The sequence below is a fragment of the Gallinula chloropus genome, assembly GCF_964237585.1.
Source record: "Gallinula chloropus genome assembly, chromosome: 1".
Lineage (NCBI taxonomy): Eukaryota > Metazoa > Chordata > Aves > Gruiformes > Rallidae > Gallinula > Gallinula chloropus.
The window spans coordinates 13037230-13056079 of NC_140085.1; the positions used below are offsets into that span (position 1 = coordinate 13037230).

The 18850-nt window shown below is 38.6% G+C and overlaps 1 protein-coding gene across 2 annotated transcripts in view; it reads left to right on the top strand.

Annotated features, from left to right (window-relative positions):
- The window catches only part of MAGI2 (membrane associated guanylate kinase, WW and PDZ domain containing 2), a gene marked incomplete at both ends in the record, with an annotated part of 744090 nt that overhangs the window by 486327 nt on the left and 238913 nt on the right, over window positions 1-18850 (top strand). For both annotated transcript variants that reach the window (XM_084265916.1, XM_084265917.1), the window contains 2 exons: window positions 9629-9844; window positions 18083-18296. In XM_084265916.1, coding sequence (XP_084122042.1) covers window positions 9629-9844; window positions 18083-18296 — 430 coding nt within the window. The remainder of the gene's footprint in view (window positions 1-9628; window positions 9845-18082; window positions 18297-18850) is intronic.

Sequence of the window (18850 nt, forward strand, 5' to 3'; positions counted from 1 at the left end):
TCTGTCAGTATCTTAAGGTTATAAAAATTTACTTGCTACCAGTATTTATCTTGAAAAATATCAATTAAGAAATCTCATTTATCCTTATGTTGACATTCTTTCCCAGTCTGTCTGGAATAGATGTGGGGGAGAGACAGCCAAGGTCCAATAGTAAAAGAAAAGCAGGTCTGTCATGTTGGAAGGTTTGACAGCCTGTCTGTATCCATTCCTGTATTTGCAATTTCAGAAACTTCCTCTGCTATTCCGTTCACTGGGGGCCAGAACACTCTTGGGCAAAAATCCACTGCTATAATTAGTGATTTAATTTTAATGTAGATGAATAGACAATCCTGAAGCCAGTTATTAAAATATCATTAGTTGACACAGGAGTTAGCATATCTGCCTAATGCCTGTTAGCAGAAGCTTCAGAGACCAACCCAAACGAGAATTCTGCCTGGGGAAGAGTTGTGGCAGCACAGGGCATCAAAAATCTCCCTGCATCTGAGAAACAGCTGGACAGCCCCTGCCAGAAAAGACTCAAGTGTTTGTTGGGAATTCATGGGCAATAACTCTGACCCCTCTGTTCTAGCAGAACCCTGAGATCTCTGGAAACCTTTGCTTTTGAGTAGTGTTAGCCATAGCTAAAGCCCAGTACAGCTAGAAAATAGCAATGATGAAAAACAGACTTTATAACAAGTAGCCTTGGGGATCTCTATATCCAACAAGTATAGAATTAGTTCTGTATATTATGTCTAACTCATTCTGACAGTACTCCCAAAGTAAATAAATTTTAATTTGTATTTTTAATTCAGGCATTAATGTAACAGCAGGGCTCAGAGAACTAAGCAATCTGGATTCAAAGGCTTAGTTAGAAAAAGAAGGGCAAAGACATCTCTGGGATCTTCAGTCTCTAGCAGAAAGTAGAGAAATTAGAAGTAGTAGCAAAGATCTTAGGAAAAATATTATATACTTACAAATATTTCAGAGAAGTTGAGCTGTTGTTGAAAAACATAATCATAAATTTGTATTCAATAACTTCTTTTTTTCCCCTAAATCCTGAGAGATCTATGACCTTTCCTGGCCTCTTTGCCATCTTAATGACACAAGGTCACAGGCAAAAATAATACCAATGTAAATCTAAAATCTAAAGGCATCAAAAGACCTCATTTTATAATTCCCTTTACTTTGGCACCACACTAAGAGTTCTGGAACTTTTATCCATCAAGCAGCATTGCAAAACCATCATGAAAATGTATGAGCCCAAGAAAAAAAATCTACTCACCCAACCTTACAGCAATGATTAAAAAAGCCCTAATTATAATATAGTCACCCGTCAAAATAAATTACTCAGGGTGAGTGGGTGAAAAGAAGTTTGCTAGGCTTCTTTAAGGAGGTGGTAATTGTCTGGAATTTTATTAAAATACATCACTAATTATATTTTAACAATGTCTATGAACTGTTTTCCTCTTGAGGAATTTTATAAGATGTAAGAATTTTAAGAGGGCTTTTTCAGTTTTAAAATATTCTGTACTTGTGTATTTCTACTGCAGAACATGCTTCATGACATACAAAAGGTTGCTTTAAGTTATATGTACACATGACTGAGAATATTAGAATAAGATCATTTCATAAGAAGACACCGATTTATTGGACTTACTTCCATGGCAAAGTGATGTGTGGATGTGACAGCACAGTGAAATGAGAGCATGGTGATACCACGTGCTTGGCTTCTGGAGGTCTACAGAGAGTTTAGGAGGTCCTGCATTTAGGAATACTTCCTGTCTTTAATATCCAACACACCACAACCTTCAAAGAAAACATCTGCAACCCATTCACCTAGGCTATGTTTGCCAAAACAAAACAAAGTGTGTATGATCTTACCCTGCTGGTTATACTGTTGGTATGTTGGGCCTCCCCTAAGGCTTTCTTTCCTAGTGTCTTCTGTGGGTTGCCAGAAACCTACACTTAAATTTGCACCCAAAGAATGCTCAATGCATGGACTCCAGACTGCAGCTGACTTCAGCCTGATATCCAAGGACTTGCAGGCAGCAGTCCAGTACAGTTGTAAATATTTGGTTTAGATCACCTTTCATTATTGCTTCCAAAATCTGGGGGTTTTGTTAGTTTTTTTACTATTATGCAGATGATGTTTGGACAACTTTGTTGTAGAATAGAATCATAGAATAATTTGTGTTTGAAAGGACATTTAAAGGTCATCTAGTCCAACCCTCCTGCGATTAATAGGGACATCTTTAACTGCATCAGGTTGCTCAGTGCCCTGTCCAACATGACCTTGCATGTTTCCAGGGATGGCTATCTACTACCTGTCTGGGAAACCACTTCCAGTGTTCCACCACCCTCATTGTAAAAACTCTTCCTTATATCAGGTCTGCATCTACCCTCTTTTAGTTTAAAGCCATTAGCCCTTGTCCTGTGGCAACAGGCTCTGCTAAAAAGCTTGTCCCCATCTTTCCTATAGGTCCACTTTAGGTACTTGAAGACTGCAATAAAGTCTCTCTGGAGCCTACTCTTCTCCAGGTTGAACAACCCCAACTCTCTCAGCCTTTACTTCATAGGGGAGGTTTTGTGCCCATCCTCTAGATGGCCCACTCTATCAGGCTCATGTCTTTCCTGTGCTGAGGAACCCAGAGCTGGACACAGTACTCCAGGTAGAGTCTCACCAGAACAGAGTAGAGGGAGAGAATCATCTTCCTCAAGCTGCTGGTCACACTTCTTTTGATGACCCTCAGGATACAGTTGGTCTTCTGGGCTGCAGGCACACACTGCTTTAAATCCTTCTCCCCAGGGCTGCTGGTATCAACAGAGGCGAATTTCTACCTACCTAAAATTCTGTATACCATTCCAATCCATTATTTTTCCATATGTATTTGTTTGTGAGCTGGTAAAATATCAAATGTTAACTCCTATATCCAGACAAAAGTTAGATTTCAGAATACTTTCCCCTTAATTTATTATCACTAGTGAGTGACCACAACAGCAATATAGAGAGGCTTAACATTCATCATAACATTTGCAGTTATTGTTCTAATGACTGAAAAAGGTTTGCCTTTAGTTTCCAAGAGTTGTGGCTGACTCACACAATTTTGACTGATACTTCAGCAATTCAAAGTTGTATAAACAGTACAGACAGATCAATCTAAATGAGGATGCTGAATAAGCAGAAGCAGGGTGTATTTGTAGCTGGGTATTGTTTCATCCTGCTCTAAAAATAAGTGTGAAAAGGAACGTGCATCTCATTCTGGGCTCAAAATCTGAGTCACACTATAGTTAGAAGTATTCATACTAAAAGCTTTTGGCTCTGGCACACCTCTTGTTTTCTGTCTGATTGTTAATTTTTACTATAATTCCCTAACTCCTCAGCACCTCTTCTATCTTTTCATAATACTTTCATAAGTATTAGTACTTTTGAAGTTGACTTCTTCATTCTGTAGATGAGATCAGGGGAGCTTCAGGAGGCAAACACTCTTCCAGCAATAACCCCCTTCCTCCACAATGTGATGGTCCATACTGGCTGGTGTCAGGAGCTAAGGATTACATCCTCCTCCAAAACCAGGGATGCATAAAATCGCCAAGGATGGAAAATGGGGATGTCCGCTCTGTGCTGAATTTTAGGCTCTTTCCTTGGAGAAGGGGAGAGGGGCTGCAGGTGCTGGCAGTGAAGATGGACCGTGGGGCCAGCCCCTGTGTAAAGTGGAGCACAACATTGTGGGAGAAATATTTTTAACTACTTGAAGTGATTGGGATCACTGTGTGTCAAGCACATTGGTAAAGTGACCATCACCAGGTCCGAGTTTTGTTAACATGTCATCATGATTCTTCTGCTTCTTTACTAACACCAAAATGCTTTGTCTTTTTTATTCCCATAAAGGCTTTTCTTTCCTCAGGAAGCAAGTTAGGATCTATTTATTGCTTCATCATCAAACACTTCATCGGTAAAATAAAAGCCTTGCTACTTCCTGACGTAAGTGAGCTCAGGTTAGGAAAAAAATAGCTGCTTTGTCCTCCTCATTTTATGCTTTTTCTGCTGCTTCTGACTTTCTGACTTCCTGATCTGGTCTCTGCCATCAGGGTTAACCTCCCCAGTAATTTCTCTGACTCCCTTTTTGCAGACGACTTTATCATACAGCTTATCAGCAGCAAGGAATACTTGGTAACTGTGATGTGGCTTCCAAGCCATTTTGGTGGCAAAGTCAAACTGGTTAGGTTAGACCATCTTCAGCATTCAGCTGCACTCGGAAACAGGCTGGGAGCACTGAGGCAATCAGGCACAGCAGTGAGATGGATTAAGCAGTGGTGTTTTTTCTGCAATTAAATACTTGGTCTGCACCACCTGTCTGCATCAAGGCTTTTAGTCAGGTCCAGAGCAAAAAAAAACCTGAGCTTAAACTCAGCTGGCTTAAACTGACCTCTTGACTTTGTGCTGAGGTGGCAGAGGAGTATGCACACAGTTTTTAAGCACAAAAAGAAGGCATCTGAGTGGCTACACTGAGTTAAAGCAAGGGAAACTGTAGCCCTTTACTCTGTCTCTACTACTGCCCATTGGTAGATGTTAAGGCAAAAAATAGAACAGGGAAGACATGCAGAGATACAGTCAGCGCTCCACCGACCTGTATTGTATGGAACTCTTGGTTCGGAATTTGTACCTTCAAATTTAATTTGCTTTCATGTTTTGGGTTTTTTTTTTTCCTTCTATGACTTTGTATAATTGCTTTTTGACTGTATTTATGATACTGGCAGCATCTGACAGTGAATGTCACTATTCTCTAATGCTGTGTGGAAAAAAAAATCACCAAAAACCAAAACACTTTTTTGTGTTTTAAACCTGCTAATTTTATTGGGCATCCTCTTGTTCTCATGCAGTCAGAAGCCAAGCATCCATTCATTTATTTTCTAGGCACTTTCCCAGGGTTCTCCTGATTTTATATATATCTGCCATATCCTCCTTCATTTGTCCCATTTCCAAGCAGAAAACTCCAAATCAATTTAAGCAGTTCCAAGCTTTAATTACCCTTCTTTAGTTCCCCCATGTAATTTTTGAGAGGCAAGTACTAGAACAGCAGGCACTATACAAAAGGGAATGTACTATGTGATTTTGTATAGTGCTGTAAAGGTGTTTTCTGTTTTGTGCTCCATTCCTTTTTTTTTAAAGCTCCTAACTGCTGGGTTTTTTGACTGCAAATGGGATGCATATTTTTATGTATGGGATTTATGTTTTCTTTTAGAAAGATTTTTTTTAAAATTCTTTTTTTTAATTAACCACAATTGAAATTATTTATTTTACATGTGTGCTTGTTTGTGCCTACAAGAACGTGAATTTGAGTGCTTTGCAATTCAGCAGTAACACCTCGAGCCAGCCCTGTCCTTTGCTCAGGCAAGATGAAAAAAGAGCTGGTTTTATTAGAGGCTTTCCAAATATCATTGCAATAGAAGTTGCAGTATTTAAATACTGGGTTTCTGCATTATGTCTAGATATGACAACTGCTGAGGCTTTATGATACTCTTAGCCTAGAGAAGACACAGAGGGGATCTGATCAGTGCTTATAAACATCTAAAGGGTGGATGTCAGGAGGATGGGGCCAGACTTTTCAGGGGTTCCCAATGACAGGACAAGGGGCAATGGGCACAAACTGGAACACAAGTTCCATCTCAACACAAGGAAAAATGTCCTCACTGTGGGGGTGGCAGAGCACTGGGACAGGCTGCCTGGAGAGGTTGTGAAGTCTCCTCTGGAAATATTCAAAACCCACCTGGACGCGATGCTGTGCAACCTGCTCTAGGTGATCCTGCTTTAGCGGGGGGGTTGGACTATATGATCTGCAGAGGCCCTTTCCAGCCCCCACCGGTCTGTGACTCTGTGTCTCCGTTAGTTCTAATACTCTAAGGCTTAGGCAAGGAATTTCAAAACACTGACAATCTCCTTTTGATAGAAGATAGACTTAACAGTAGTTCTAACTTTTCTGTAAAGAAGCATTGCTCCTTCATTGAGATGGCTGGGTCTCTCATCCTGTATAATTTTTCCTTTGGAATTTGTGGATTCTTTTCATCATTTTTATGATGCACTGGTTATGTTAGTATCTGTGGACCATTTTCTTATTTATATTTGCACTGCTTATGTATATATTTGAATTAAGGGTATGTAGTTACGTAGGAAGCAAAACTCACTTTAAAATCAATAGTTACTGGATCATAAAGAACAGAGCATTTTATGTCAGAGGACAGAAGTTTGTAAATCATACTGCATTTTTAGTTTGAAATTGAAAGAGTGAAATCCTCTTTTGCTTCTAATGTTAAATGTCTGGTTTTGTTTCTTATATTTTTATATATGTGATATTCGTAGAAATGCCTCTGTTACAAGTTTTGTCTCTCTCTACCACTAAGGCATACAGTCAGTCAAAGTGAAAAAGTGTTTAATATCCAAAACCAGAATGAACGTATCCTTCATTTAAAACATCTACTATTCAGGATATTACTACTACTGCTAATTATTACTGCACTCAATTTTGTATGATAATGGTAAAACTAAGAACAAAGGAAAAAAAAAGGCAAGGTACTGCACTTCTATTTTCATGGTTTATATGCCATGGTTTGTATAACCCTGGGATTTGTGTGCTGATATTTATTAAATTAGGGGAAATCAGTGCATACTTCACATGGTTTATGAATATTAAGGCCTCTGTGGCACTTCTTAACTTTCAGACTAGTAAAATGGCTTAGTTCTGGAAGGATTTTTTTTAATTGAGGAACCCCTTTTTCAGAAAATGTAATACTTCAGACATGCAATCTCATCAATAAAAGTAAAGTGTTTTTAAGAAAATAGAAAAGTAGATTGTCGACTGACACTGCCTTCAAGACTGTTGGTTTTTAGGTACTCTCAAAATACTATGCACTGTCAGAGCTTAGAAGTTTGACTGTGACCAGATCTGATTTTGCCATATTTTAGAGGTAGAGTTTTGCTAGTGGATTAATGTAAATTTCCCTTTCCTCCTTAGACCCCAAGTCATGCCTCCCTGCTTTAACCCTGGGAGTCAGAGGCGTCCTGTAGACTGCAGGAGGGCAGGTCATAGAGCACAAAGGCACAACTCATTTCCCTACTGGCATCAGGGCTGTGCGTTAAACCTGCTTCCACATCATCCAATCCAAGGAAAATCTTCAGCGAGTCAGTTTTTCATTGTGCCATCCCTAAGCCTGGAGTGAGTTCGAGGGCCATTTAACACTGTAAATTTTTCTAGGGTATTACAATTACAGAAACATCTGGTATGAGTATCGTTTTGCTAAACCAAAGCAAAAAATTCATAGAGTATTTAGTTGCCAGACTGCTCAATTACTTACCTGTACTGAGGCGAACACTGTAATTCATAGAAAACACGCAGGAATGCTAGTACCAGGAATTATTTTTACTCTGCCTGCAAAATGCATCTCAGGATGGTTTACTGTGCAGATATATTTCTTATCTGTGTCACACTCATGTGGTAAAAATAATTTTTGCCAGTTTGATCTTACAGAAGGCCTAACTCATGGGACAAGAATTATAAAATGGTCATACGATTTACAAATATATCCTTTAGTATCCTTACAGAGGTGCTTTTTTCTTTGGGAAAGTTTCTCAGAGCTGCATAGAATTTTTAGTTTTCCATACTAACTGCTTAAAATCTACTTATAAGGCATCTTGTTCACTGTCCTTCAATGCCACTTGCAGATGGAAAAAGATAAATCTGCATAAATAGCATGGTTTTATTTTTTGTCTTATATTACTCTTTTATATTTGCTTCTAGAGAGGACTTGTTATTTTTATATTTATACTTCTTTTAATTATTTTACTACTATATTTTAGCAATATTTCAAAGACAAGTTTGAGGTATCAGTAAGAAACCACTTTTGAGACCAAATGTGCTAGAAATGCAATACAGATAGTGATAGATAAGATCATACCATGGTCCATCTAATCTAATAATCCTTCTGACAGAAAGTAGGGGATTCGGAAGAAGTTGCCAGAAATTTCACGAGAGACAAAGAGAGAGTAATCTGTCAGCCACCTTAAGTCTTCTCAGAATTCCTTAGTACTTTCAGATAATTTTAAGCCCTAAAGCATAAGGTTTCAACTTTCTTTGAAAATATATTAGTATCAACTATTACAAATCAGGGGCTCATGAATAGCAAAAATTTGACAAAAATGAAAAAAGAGTAATGTACAGGCACTACTGAAAACTGAGCGTCTCTGAATCACTGAATGATTATTTACTTTAGACATTAGGAAAACGGTCTTCACCGGAGGGGTTGTCAGGCATTGGAACAGGCTGCCCAGGGAGGTGGTTGCATCACTGACCTTGGATGTATTTAAAAGATGGGTAGATGAGGTGCTCAGGCATATGGTTTAGTATGAGGTGCTCAGGCATACAGTTTAGTACAGGACGGATATGGTTGGACTCAGTGATCTCAAATGCCTTTTCCAACCTAGTGATTCTATGATTTTATACTTTCTAAGCAGGTGAGAGAATTTGAAGGCCTGAAAGTGACATAGCATAGTGAATAGGTAATACTTTTGTGGTCCTTTTGATCCTTCAGAAACTCTTGCATTAGGGCATAAATGTTACATAACTAATTTGTCCTAATGCTGCCTATTTGTCAGGTATTTGGATGAAAGGAACGTTAACTTAACTTGTTAAGGTTTTAGGAAGTGTTAATGTGGTATCTACTTGTTGGCATGATTTGATCACTAGTATTAACACCAAGAAAATTAATTAATGTATCATGAAAATTTAATATTTAACTTCACAGAAAACATTTTGAACTCATCTTTATATACTGGTACCCCAGGTACCATTATAGGTTGGGGACTGGCCTGTTGGAGAGCATCATAGGTGATAGGGACCTGGGGGTCCTGGTGGGCAGCAAGATGACCATGAGCCAGCATGAATAAAAAGGCATCCTGGGGTGCATTAGAAGGGGTGTGGTAGTAATTCAATAGAGGTCCTTCTCCCCCTTGACTCTGCCCTGGTGAGACCATACCTGGAATATTGTGTCCACTTCTGGGACCCTCAGTTCAAAGACATAGAACTCCTTGAAAAAGTCCAGTGCAGGGCCACTGAGATGATTAAGGGAGTGGAACACCTTCCTTATGAGGAAAGGCTGAGGGAGCTGGGCCTTTTTAGCTTGGAGGAGACTGAGGGGTGACCTTATTAATGTTTATAAATATGTAAAGGGCAAGAGTCAGGAGGATGGAGCCAGGCTCTTCTCAGTGATGGCCAGGCATAGGATAAGGGGCAACAGGTGCAAGCTGGAGCATAGGAAGTTTCATGTGAATGTAAGAAGAAACCTTTTCACCGTGAGGGTGATGGAGCACTGGAACAGAGTGCCCAGAGAGGTGTGGAGTCTCCTTCTCTGGAGACATTCAAAACCTGCCTGGATGTGTTCCTGTGTGATTTAGTCTGGGTGATCCTGCTCTGGCAGGGGGGGGTGGACTAGATGATCTTATGAGGTGCCTTCCAACTCCTAACATTCTGTGATTCTGTGATATTTGTCAATGAGGAGATCCCACCTCACATAATCCCATTAATCTAAGACAAAAGAAGCAGCAGCAACATGAATGTTTCTGCAAATGTATGTATCATCCCTTTCCTTTCCTTTCCAGACAACTATTACGGCACTCCGAAGCCTCCAGCAGAACCAGCTCCATTGCTATTAAATGTAACAGATCAGATCCTCCCAGGTGCCACTCCCGGGGCTGAAGGCAAACGTAAAAGGAGTAAGTCTGTGAGCAATATGGAGAAGACAGGTATTGAGCCACCAGAGGAAGAAGAGGAAGAAAGGCCTGTGGTGAATGGAAATGACGTGACAGTAACACCAGGTCTGTTCTTCCTTCTTACTTTGCAATGCATTTCTGTTATTCACAGAGTCCTCAGTTACCTCCTTCTGCAGTGAGAATATGCATGGTTGTGTAAGGATGTTCTTGCAAGGCTGAAAGCCAGGAATCCTAAATAATAGGATTTCTCTGAAGTCTAAAACAAATTACTTAACCTCCATTTTGGGGAGTCATCTTACTTCCTTCAGCTACAGTAAAGGTACCTGTCTCTGAACTAGTCCCTTTGAACCCTCTATATGCCAAAGAGAAAAATAACTACTTTCTGCCTACAGTTCCTGTGACCTGTTTCATAGTACTAGGCTAGGAAATCAATCACAAGTGCTGATTTCTCTCCACTGACTATAGAGGGAGACTAGAGAACTGTAATTTGGTCAGACGAATCTAATCTCTGTTTCAGGTCTCCTTGCTCTGAAATCCTGATATTCGCAAGAGAGTTGACCACATTATGAAGTGAACTTTTGTAAATTGTTATGGAATCTTAGCAATACTGTGGAAGAGTTGTCATCATATTAGCTAAGTTGTAGCAGTGGCAATGAAATGTATAGGTTAATGTGAAACAAAAAAAAAAAACATTAGCTAATCTTCTAAGCACTACCAAAAGGATTTTCATACTGCAGATTCTTGTTTTTTTCCTCATATTGTGTTAGAAAACATACTGAATTGAGTATCTTCCCATTCAAGAATAGATTTGCCACACACTTTTCTGTAATTGTTGCCTAACACTATGTGTAAGGGCAAATCCCTGGGCAAAATCGATCCCCATGTTACAAGGAGGGTGGCAAGGGCTTGTCAAAGGGCTGAAGTGTTTCTCACTGGCCATTGCCAGTCTTGATCATCCCTTCCACGTAACATCGTGTCTGTCAGCAGTGCCCTGATGCTCGGTGCCTTTCCTACACCACTAAGTAGGAAAGGATGAAGCCCAGAAATCCTTACATAAAACATCAGCACTGGCTCTGTTGCCAGGATACTTCCACAGCAGAAGAGGCAAAGGCAGGGTTTGGTCTCTGTTGTGTATTGTAGAAATCATTGGAAAGCTCATTCTTTGCAGTTACTCAAAATGTGCCACATAACAGACCATTGCTGAGGAGCAATTTCCAGGGCAATATGCTTCAGCTCAAACTGGATCCGGAGGCAACGTTTGCCTGCTTTTCTCTTTGCATGGTGTGCCTATACTTGGCTTCTCCCAGGCAAATTCAGTGTGAATGATGACCGAGCAGCACCCAAGACACAGGCACTGGCATGTGCTGTGTTACAAAATGAAATACATGAGCATCTGTGTAAAGGCAGCCCTCCTCCTCCCCCCTCCTCACCCTCCACAAAGTGATTCCTGTAGGTGTGGCCAGCAGAACAAGCAGTGCCTGTGTTGGCTCTCATGGTTTCATAAGCAGGGTTTTGTTGTTCACTTACACTGATTGAGGACTTTGGGGATTGTAGCGAAGCAGCTCTGCACATACATGCTGTGTTGCCTTTGTTGAGCAGTGTAGCTCCCACAGACCCTGTTGCAGCAGTCATTTTCTCTGTGAGATGACAGAGTCTTAGCTGCCTCTGAAACGTGTGTGTATTTGCAGTTTGTGCCTTTGAACAGTCAGAAAAAAACATAATTGTTTTTTGGGTTTTGGGGGGTTTGGTGTTTTTTTGTTTTTTAACTCTGGGTGGAGAGAGCAATATTGTTTTTATAAAGAAGCAATGGAAGTAGGTTGTTATTTCCAGTTCTTTAAGAATATGTTTTCTATTTTAAATGCTTCACTTCTAATGGGAGTCTTATTAAACGTAGGGCTCTTGGGACATCCAAACATTGATACGTTTTTTATAGATGCTCTGCAACTTAATGCTTATTAACTGCCAAAAGTATCAACCTGTCGACTCAAAGGACAGCTGTAACACCTAGGTTAAAATGCAAACAGATCTAAAATGAATCTGAAGAAATAAGCCAATCTGTATCAGACCAGTAAATGACATTTGTAGTTAAAGAGATCTTTGTGCTTTTCAGTGCCTGTTGAGATAATCTGCACAACTGTAGAGTTTTATTAGTAGGAATGAATTTTTCATTCACTTGCACATACCTTGCTTCATAGGCTGTCAGATTTTCCTCAAGCAGTTGCATATGGACAGAATGGAGATCTTCAACCATGATCCCTAATTGTCTTCTTGTTAATTTGTCCTTCCCAATGAGTTTATTCTTTCTGGTTTTTGTCACCTGTCCTTGTCCGAGTACTCATCAGGATGGGGCTTTGGGGTGTTTTAGAATGAAGCACACCCAGTCCTTCATTCTGGATCACGTTTTTTCTGGACAAAATAGCATTAATTGGGAGATGGGATTTATCTCGTCCAATTTAAGCCTAAATGTCTTACTTTTTGTTTGATCTACTTGTCTCTGCTTTCTTTATATAAAGTAAGGAGAAAGAGGGAATTCCAAACAGTAAGAAAGCATCGCTTTACAGATACTTCTTTTAGGGGATTGTCTACAATCTAGAATGCTTAATTCAGTTTACAGATACACAGGACCCTAGAGGGCTAAATTTAAATGAAAAATCCTACTATTTGCCAAGCAGCATATGAGAAACACAATCTATAGATCAGATGTTAAGATGATCACATCTAGAATTAGCACTGGATTTCTTACACCTCTGGCCATTCACTGGCCTTTCCTGATGAACACTGCAGTGAAATGAACATCTACAAAACTGATCCTTTGACAAAAAAGGTAAAAAGAGTCTTGGTCAATTTGCAACCTGCTTATCACACATTCAGTTTTCACTGCTGTTGCTGTTCATGTCTGCAGAGAATTAAGTCAGCCTCCTTCACAACCAGCATCATGATTTGACACTGTGTTGGTCATGTCACATTTGCTTCAAACTTTTTACTGATTAAGTGTTTATCATCCAGGCTGCAGAAGAACCACTCTAACACTGAAGGAATGCTTATGTATGTGTGTTATTCTGACATTAGTTGAGCAATGATAAGTAGCACCCAGAGAATGAAAGTTCTGGCAGGCTCAAATTAATTGAAGGATAAGATATGACATAAAGTTTCAAAATGATCGTTTCATGCCTTAGGTTCTTAGGAAAGAAAAAGTCTGGAGTCCCAATGGCATCAATCACCATGCAAGGTGCAGCAGTCCCAGGCAACAGGTTGAGTTTATTCTTTGATTATCACACAGCAAAGAGTGCCAGAGGCATGAAAAAAACATGTGACATCCAATGCCATGAGATTTTAAAAATTAAAAAAGCCAGTATCCATTGATATTTCTGTTCTTGGTGTTCTCTCTAAACTCAGTTTATCACAGTGAAGTCTCAACCTAGCACATATGAAATAGCCCATGGTCGCCCAGTCTCCATGTCTCCTGTTTACTTTCCCTTACATTAACTCCTAGCCCTTACTGTGCTAGCAGTCAGTGAAAACAGTGCTTCCATGCAAAGCACCAAAAACCAAATATGGCTACAGCTCTGTGGGAAAGGGAGCAGCTCCCAGGCTGCAGAGTGATATTTTCACAAGAAAATAGATGCATATAGCTTGGCAAATGTGAGTTAATCTACTCTTGTATCCAACAGTTATTTAAAATGGATGTACTGTTTCCTGTGCAGAATTTAACAAATTAGTCATTTAGATACAATAAGGTTATAAAGCACTGCAATATTTTCTTTAAGAGCTGCTAAAACCACTCCATAAATTACTATTTAATAATATTTCCTTTAATTTGCTCTCTGCTGCTATTGCTTAGGTCATCTGAGTTCATTCTTCTGGAAGAATAATTTAGAGCATTAAAATAAAGGAATAAAGGTACAAAGTCCTCTTACATGTTTACATGGCAAATTTCAAGAGTAAGTAATAAAAACAATTTAGAGGTTGATGAAGGCTCAAATTCTGAGACTATCACAACATAACTAGCAGTTGTTTTTTTTTTCATTTTTAATGTTCAACATATTGACTAAGACCTGTGTAGAGAATATGTCATATCAAACAGTGACATTTTAAATTATGGTCTTTGCACTTGGAGTCCTACAGAGATGAATTTCCAGTATTCAGTCATAAGTTTTTATTTTCAACACACTCGTTATCTTGTTTTCAAAGATCTTTGTATTCCACATAAGCAGTAACTTGCTGATGCTTTACTGGTGCCTATTCTGTCACTTCCCAGGAAACACTCTTGAGATACTGTGCTAAACTGCTTTCGAAAACTAGACCATGTAATCTGTTTTGTAGCAAGACAGTAGCTCTAGTAGGCTATTTCACTTGACATAAAGTCAATTGTTTTTTTAGTGATAAAAGTACTTCTGGACTTATATTATGGTACAATTTTAGGATCTCTTTTTATATCATATATTGTCTGAAGATAAATTTTTTGCTCGCAGTGTTTTACAGTAGTATTTCAAACTTTATTTGTACATTTAAGATAGTGCTTTTTGTTAAACAGAACTTTTTGTCACATCAAACATTATATATGAATATATATTGTCTAAAAGAAAAGCATGAGGTGAATATTCCTTACCTGGAATATGTGAATGATAGATCCATACAATCGAAGATAAGAAAATACCACAGGGCTGTGTTCCAGATAAGGGTGACTACGATGTCCATTGTGTAATACTCAATGTTATTAAATGGCATTAGGCAATCCTACCTTAATTACTTGGATTTTAGTCATCATGATGCCTTCTCCGTTATCAAAGTAAGCTATTAAAAGATAATGATCCGGTAATTAATAATTCATGAGATGGGATTTAAAATAATTATATTTTTAAGTTTTTAAATAAGTATTAGATTCCTTTTTCCCCCACTATATTTTGATAGCAATCGGTGGTTTAGATAAACTCTGAATATTTCCTCTAATCCTCAAGGCTTAATTTTCACATTTTTTTCTGCCATCATCATGACAGGGATTTGTTGATACAGTTACTGAAAATCAAAAATCTGACCTTTTTAGACCTGTTGAAAATATGAACTTGTGTAAAAGCACACATTACAGATATCATGGCAAAATCCCAAGACACATCAATGTCACCACATCTGTGCTCTGTCAGATCAATTGGATGACCATTAGGCATTGTGTGTGATGCACCTACGATTTGAATTTATTTCTTCTTCGGTGGTCGTATGCTCAATGTGGCCTTAAGTCTTGTCCAGTTTAATCTGTACAGCATCCTTCCTGTAATAGAAATGTAGTCAAAACTGCAGGTAGGCTCAGGAATATAACTCACAGATCTGGCAATGATGCTTGAGACAGATGAGAGCTTACTTTTGCTTAGCAGAGATAAGAACAAAAAGCTCAAAGAATTTATCAGCAATTACATTGTCCTATTCTCACAGGAAGTAGAGACCATATATCCTCTTTGCTTTGCAGGAAACTTCTACATATTTGAAAATGCTTCTCCTATCATCAGTCTTTTCTCCTCAAGACTAAAACCACCTATTTTTAAATCTTTACGCACTTCAAATCTTTTTTTTTTTTTCCTGTCTTCCTTGACATAAAATTCTTGAAACTCGGCACAGTATTCCTGATTAAATCATACAGTAGCTTACTCTTCCTGCCTATCATGATGCTTTTTTTTTACTTTTGCAATGCTATCATTATTGACTGAGGATAATAGTTAGACATTCCCCACACATTCCTATACCTCCATTGTACTCTCACTAGGAATTCTGCCCATCTTGTATATAGACAGCTGATAGTTTACAGGACCAGACAGATGCCACATATTTTAGAAAGCCAAGGCAACATGGGTGAGGGATTTGGGAAATAAGGAGGTGAGGAGTTCAGGTCCCCTGTGATCCTACTGCTCTGCTGTGGGATGCAACTAAACAAAACTTGATTGTGTGCCTCTTGCCAATTCATTTCTTCCCACAGACAGATTCACATTTCCAAAGATCACAAAATTACAGTAATACCATGTAGGTCAAGTATGAGTTATGATTTAGCTGCATATGGCTGTAGAGCTATAGACCATCGCCCTGTTCAAAGCTGCATGTGTCAGTGTCAAAAGTCTTTTTTTAAGATCAGGAAAGCTATATCTGCCATTTCGCCCCAAGAGGCAGCACCTGTTACTCTGTGATGAAAAGAAATGAAATGAGTTTGATACAACTTCTTCCTGAAAAATCTTGACAATTATTTATCATCTTTGAAGAGCTTACATGTAGGTAGATGGATTGCTGGTCCCAACATCCTTCTAGGAACTAAAAATAGAAATATGTGAAGTTATAGTTTTGTGGGTCTTTCTCCTGCTTTTTAGAAATAGATGTAATAGCCTAATTGGGACAATTATCTCACAGGGAACTTAGGTACTTGGAATTTAAGAATATAAAACTATCTATAAACATAAATCATAGATACTTTGCTGAAACCACTACTGTGTCCATCCCTTCTATGATTCTTTCCTACATTAAGTCTCAAAGGTGTAGTCATTACAAGTCATGAATGCTTCATTGGTTCTCTCAGTAGCCTAGGTTTCATTTCATCAGGCGTTGCCAACTAAGAACGGCTACGTCATCTAAGTTTTACCTGAACTGTTGTCTGCCCACTCTACTCCACATTCTTTAGCCCTATTGCTGACGTTAATTATGTTAGTCACTTAATCACAGCAAATCTTTTTGAAGTAGTGACTGAAGCAAAAAAAGCATTAACTGCCTTGGGTTTTTTTATACATTATATACTATTCGCTTTCTTTCCTTCCCACCTAGCAGAATGAGTCTGCTTCTTATTATTAACGCACTCACAGAAAGTTTTCTGCTCTCTTTTAATGTCTCTGACTGTATCCCATTTTCTAGACTGACTGTTCTGCTTTGCCCTTGCATGACCATGTTTTTCTGTGTTTGTCCTTAGTAATTCAATATAGTTTTCACCTTTCGTACAATTCTATCTCAAGTGGCTGACCATTGAAAAGTCATGGCTTAATCAAAATCATCTCTGATTATACGTGCCATTTTTCTTTTTCTTTGGAACAATTTGTGCTTCCATTCTTGGTATTTTTCATTTAATCGTTACTAATTTGCCTGATCTCCTTTTAGTATCGCTTGCCGTAACATAAAATGTATTAATTCTGTGAGTTGATTAAAATCCAAGTATTTCGAGACCATTGGGTTTTTGGGGGATTTTTTTCTCTTCCTTATTGCTATCCTAAGCATCACAAATTAGATCATTTCACCAAAGTAGCCTTCCACCTCCTACGTTTCACACAAGTATCTGCCTAGTTCTGTGCTCTTGGTGCATTGTTAGTTCATTTAAGAAATCGTTGTCTTCTTGAACTTTATTGTAGATAATCTTGTTGACTTCTTTTTAAAAATATTTTTGCCTTTCATTTTTTTTTTTGTAATTATCCACAGCCTTCAGTATAGTCCATATATTATCACTTGGAGCAAGTGTATACACGTTTTTGATGGACAAGTTATGGTAGTCTCAGACTAGTCTGTCCCCATATCTGTTAGTGAGCTTATGTGATTAACCTTCATATAACCTAATGTAAAGCCATACTCACTCGGTCTCAGATTCATCTCACCTCATTTTACCTATCCCAAAACTGATCAATTAGACTAAGCAGGATGGAATTTTGTTTGCTTTACATGTGGAGTCATTTCAGCCATCAAGCACTGAAAAATTCATAGGAAAGGATGAAGTACTCATAGTTCCTGAGTATGTTATAGGTCACAGTGAGACACAGCCACATTAGGCATAGGAAGCATTAGGCATTGGCTGTGAAAACTAAGTCTTCTACAGATTCTATTGTTAAAGAAATCACAACCAATGATTAATATATTGGTATGAATTAATGGAGATTATATTAAATTCTTTGATGAATGGATATAGGTAAAGCAACTGTGAATATACTTTTTTAATTGAAAAGGATGCTAACTGTAGTAAAACTTTATATTTCTATAGTTTGAAACGATAAGACACAAGATAGTAGCGCTGCTGGATAAGAGGCTGCCTTCTGCTCAGTGCTCACTGCTGCTATGGAAGGACTCGTGGGACAGAATGAGCCAAGCTTTTTGGCTTGTTTCTTAGGTCTTTATTAGTTTCTTGGTTCAGTTGGTTTTATTGCTTTATTTTCTTTATTGTGTTCCAGATGAAATGCATCACCAGAGGGACCCTTGTTTAAACCCAACAGATTTTTTTCTCTTTATTTCAAGACTTGCAGTTCACAGAGTATTCCTTGGAAAACTGCACCTGGTAAATTCTTCACCATTAACTTTGATCACCAAAACCTGTCTTTTTTTTTTTTTTTATTGTAGAATCAAGTGAACATGAAGAGAAGAGTACAGGTGTCTCAGGTGAGGTATCTTCTACCCAGCCTTGTCCTGCACCGGGATATACTCAGCCTGAAGAAGCAAAGGAGGATATGGATGTAACAAAGCAGACTAAACCTGAAGAGAATGATGACTTGGGCCCACTGCCTGATAACTGGGAAATGGCTTATACAGAAAAAGGGGAAGTCTACTTTATTGAGTGAGTATTATTTCTTCTCTTTCTAATAGCTGTACTGTATTTAAGTGGGTGGGGAAAGGGTTTGTGTGGTGGAGTGGAGCATTGCACTCCTCATTAAAACGGTGGAAATGTTCTGGCTGACAAGGCTCCTGAGAACTGGTGACAATCCCTGCATTACTGGGTTACATAGAAGAATGCTGATTATCTTAAGATAGGTACCTGCTTAGCACTTCAGCAGCAGCAATGAAAGATGTTCCTTGTGTTGAAAGCAGGGCTTTGTGTTCTTCTGGTGCACATAGGAAAGTACCATAAACACTGGGTTCTTTCTACCTTATGTGGACAGAGTGGAGAGGGTTGAGCTTTTTACCAATTGCAGTGAAGAAAGACAGGTGGGCTAAAAACTAGCTAGTGAACAGTAGAGGGAGGCTATGTTATATTCAGAAATAGTAAAAACAAGAAGGTGGACAGTATGGAGAATTAATTTTCTGTATAAACTTTTTTGTGTTGGTAGACTCTACATACCTGTTATGACTTGCTAATTAGACAACTCATTGAACAAATGGATATGAAAGTAC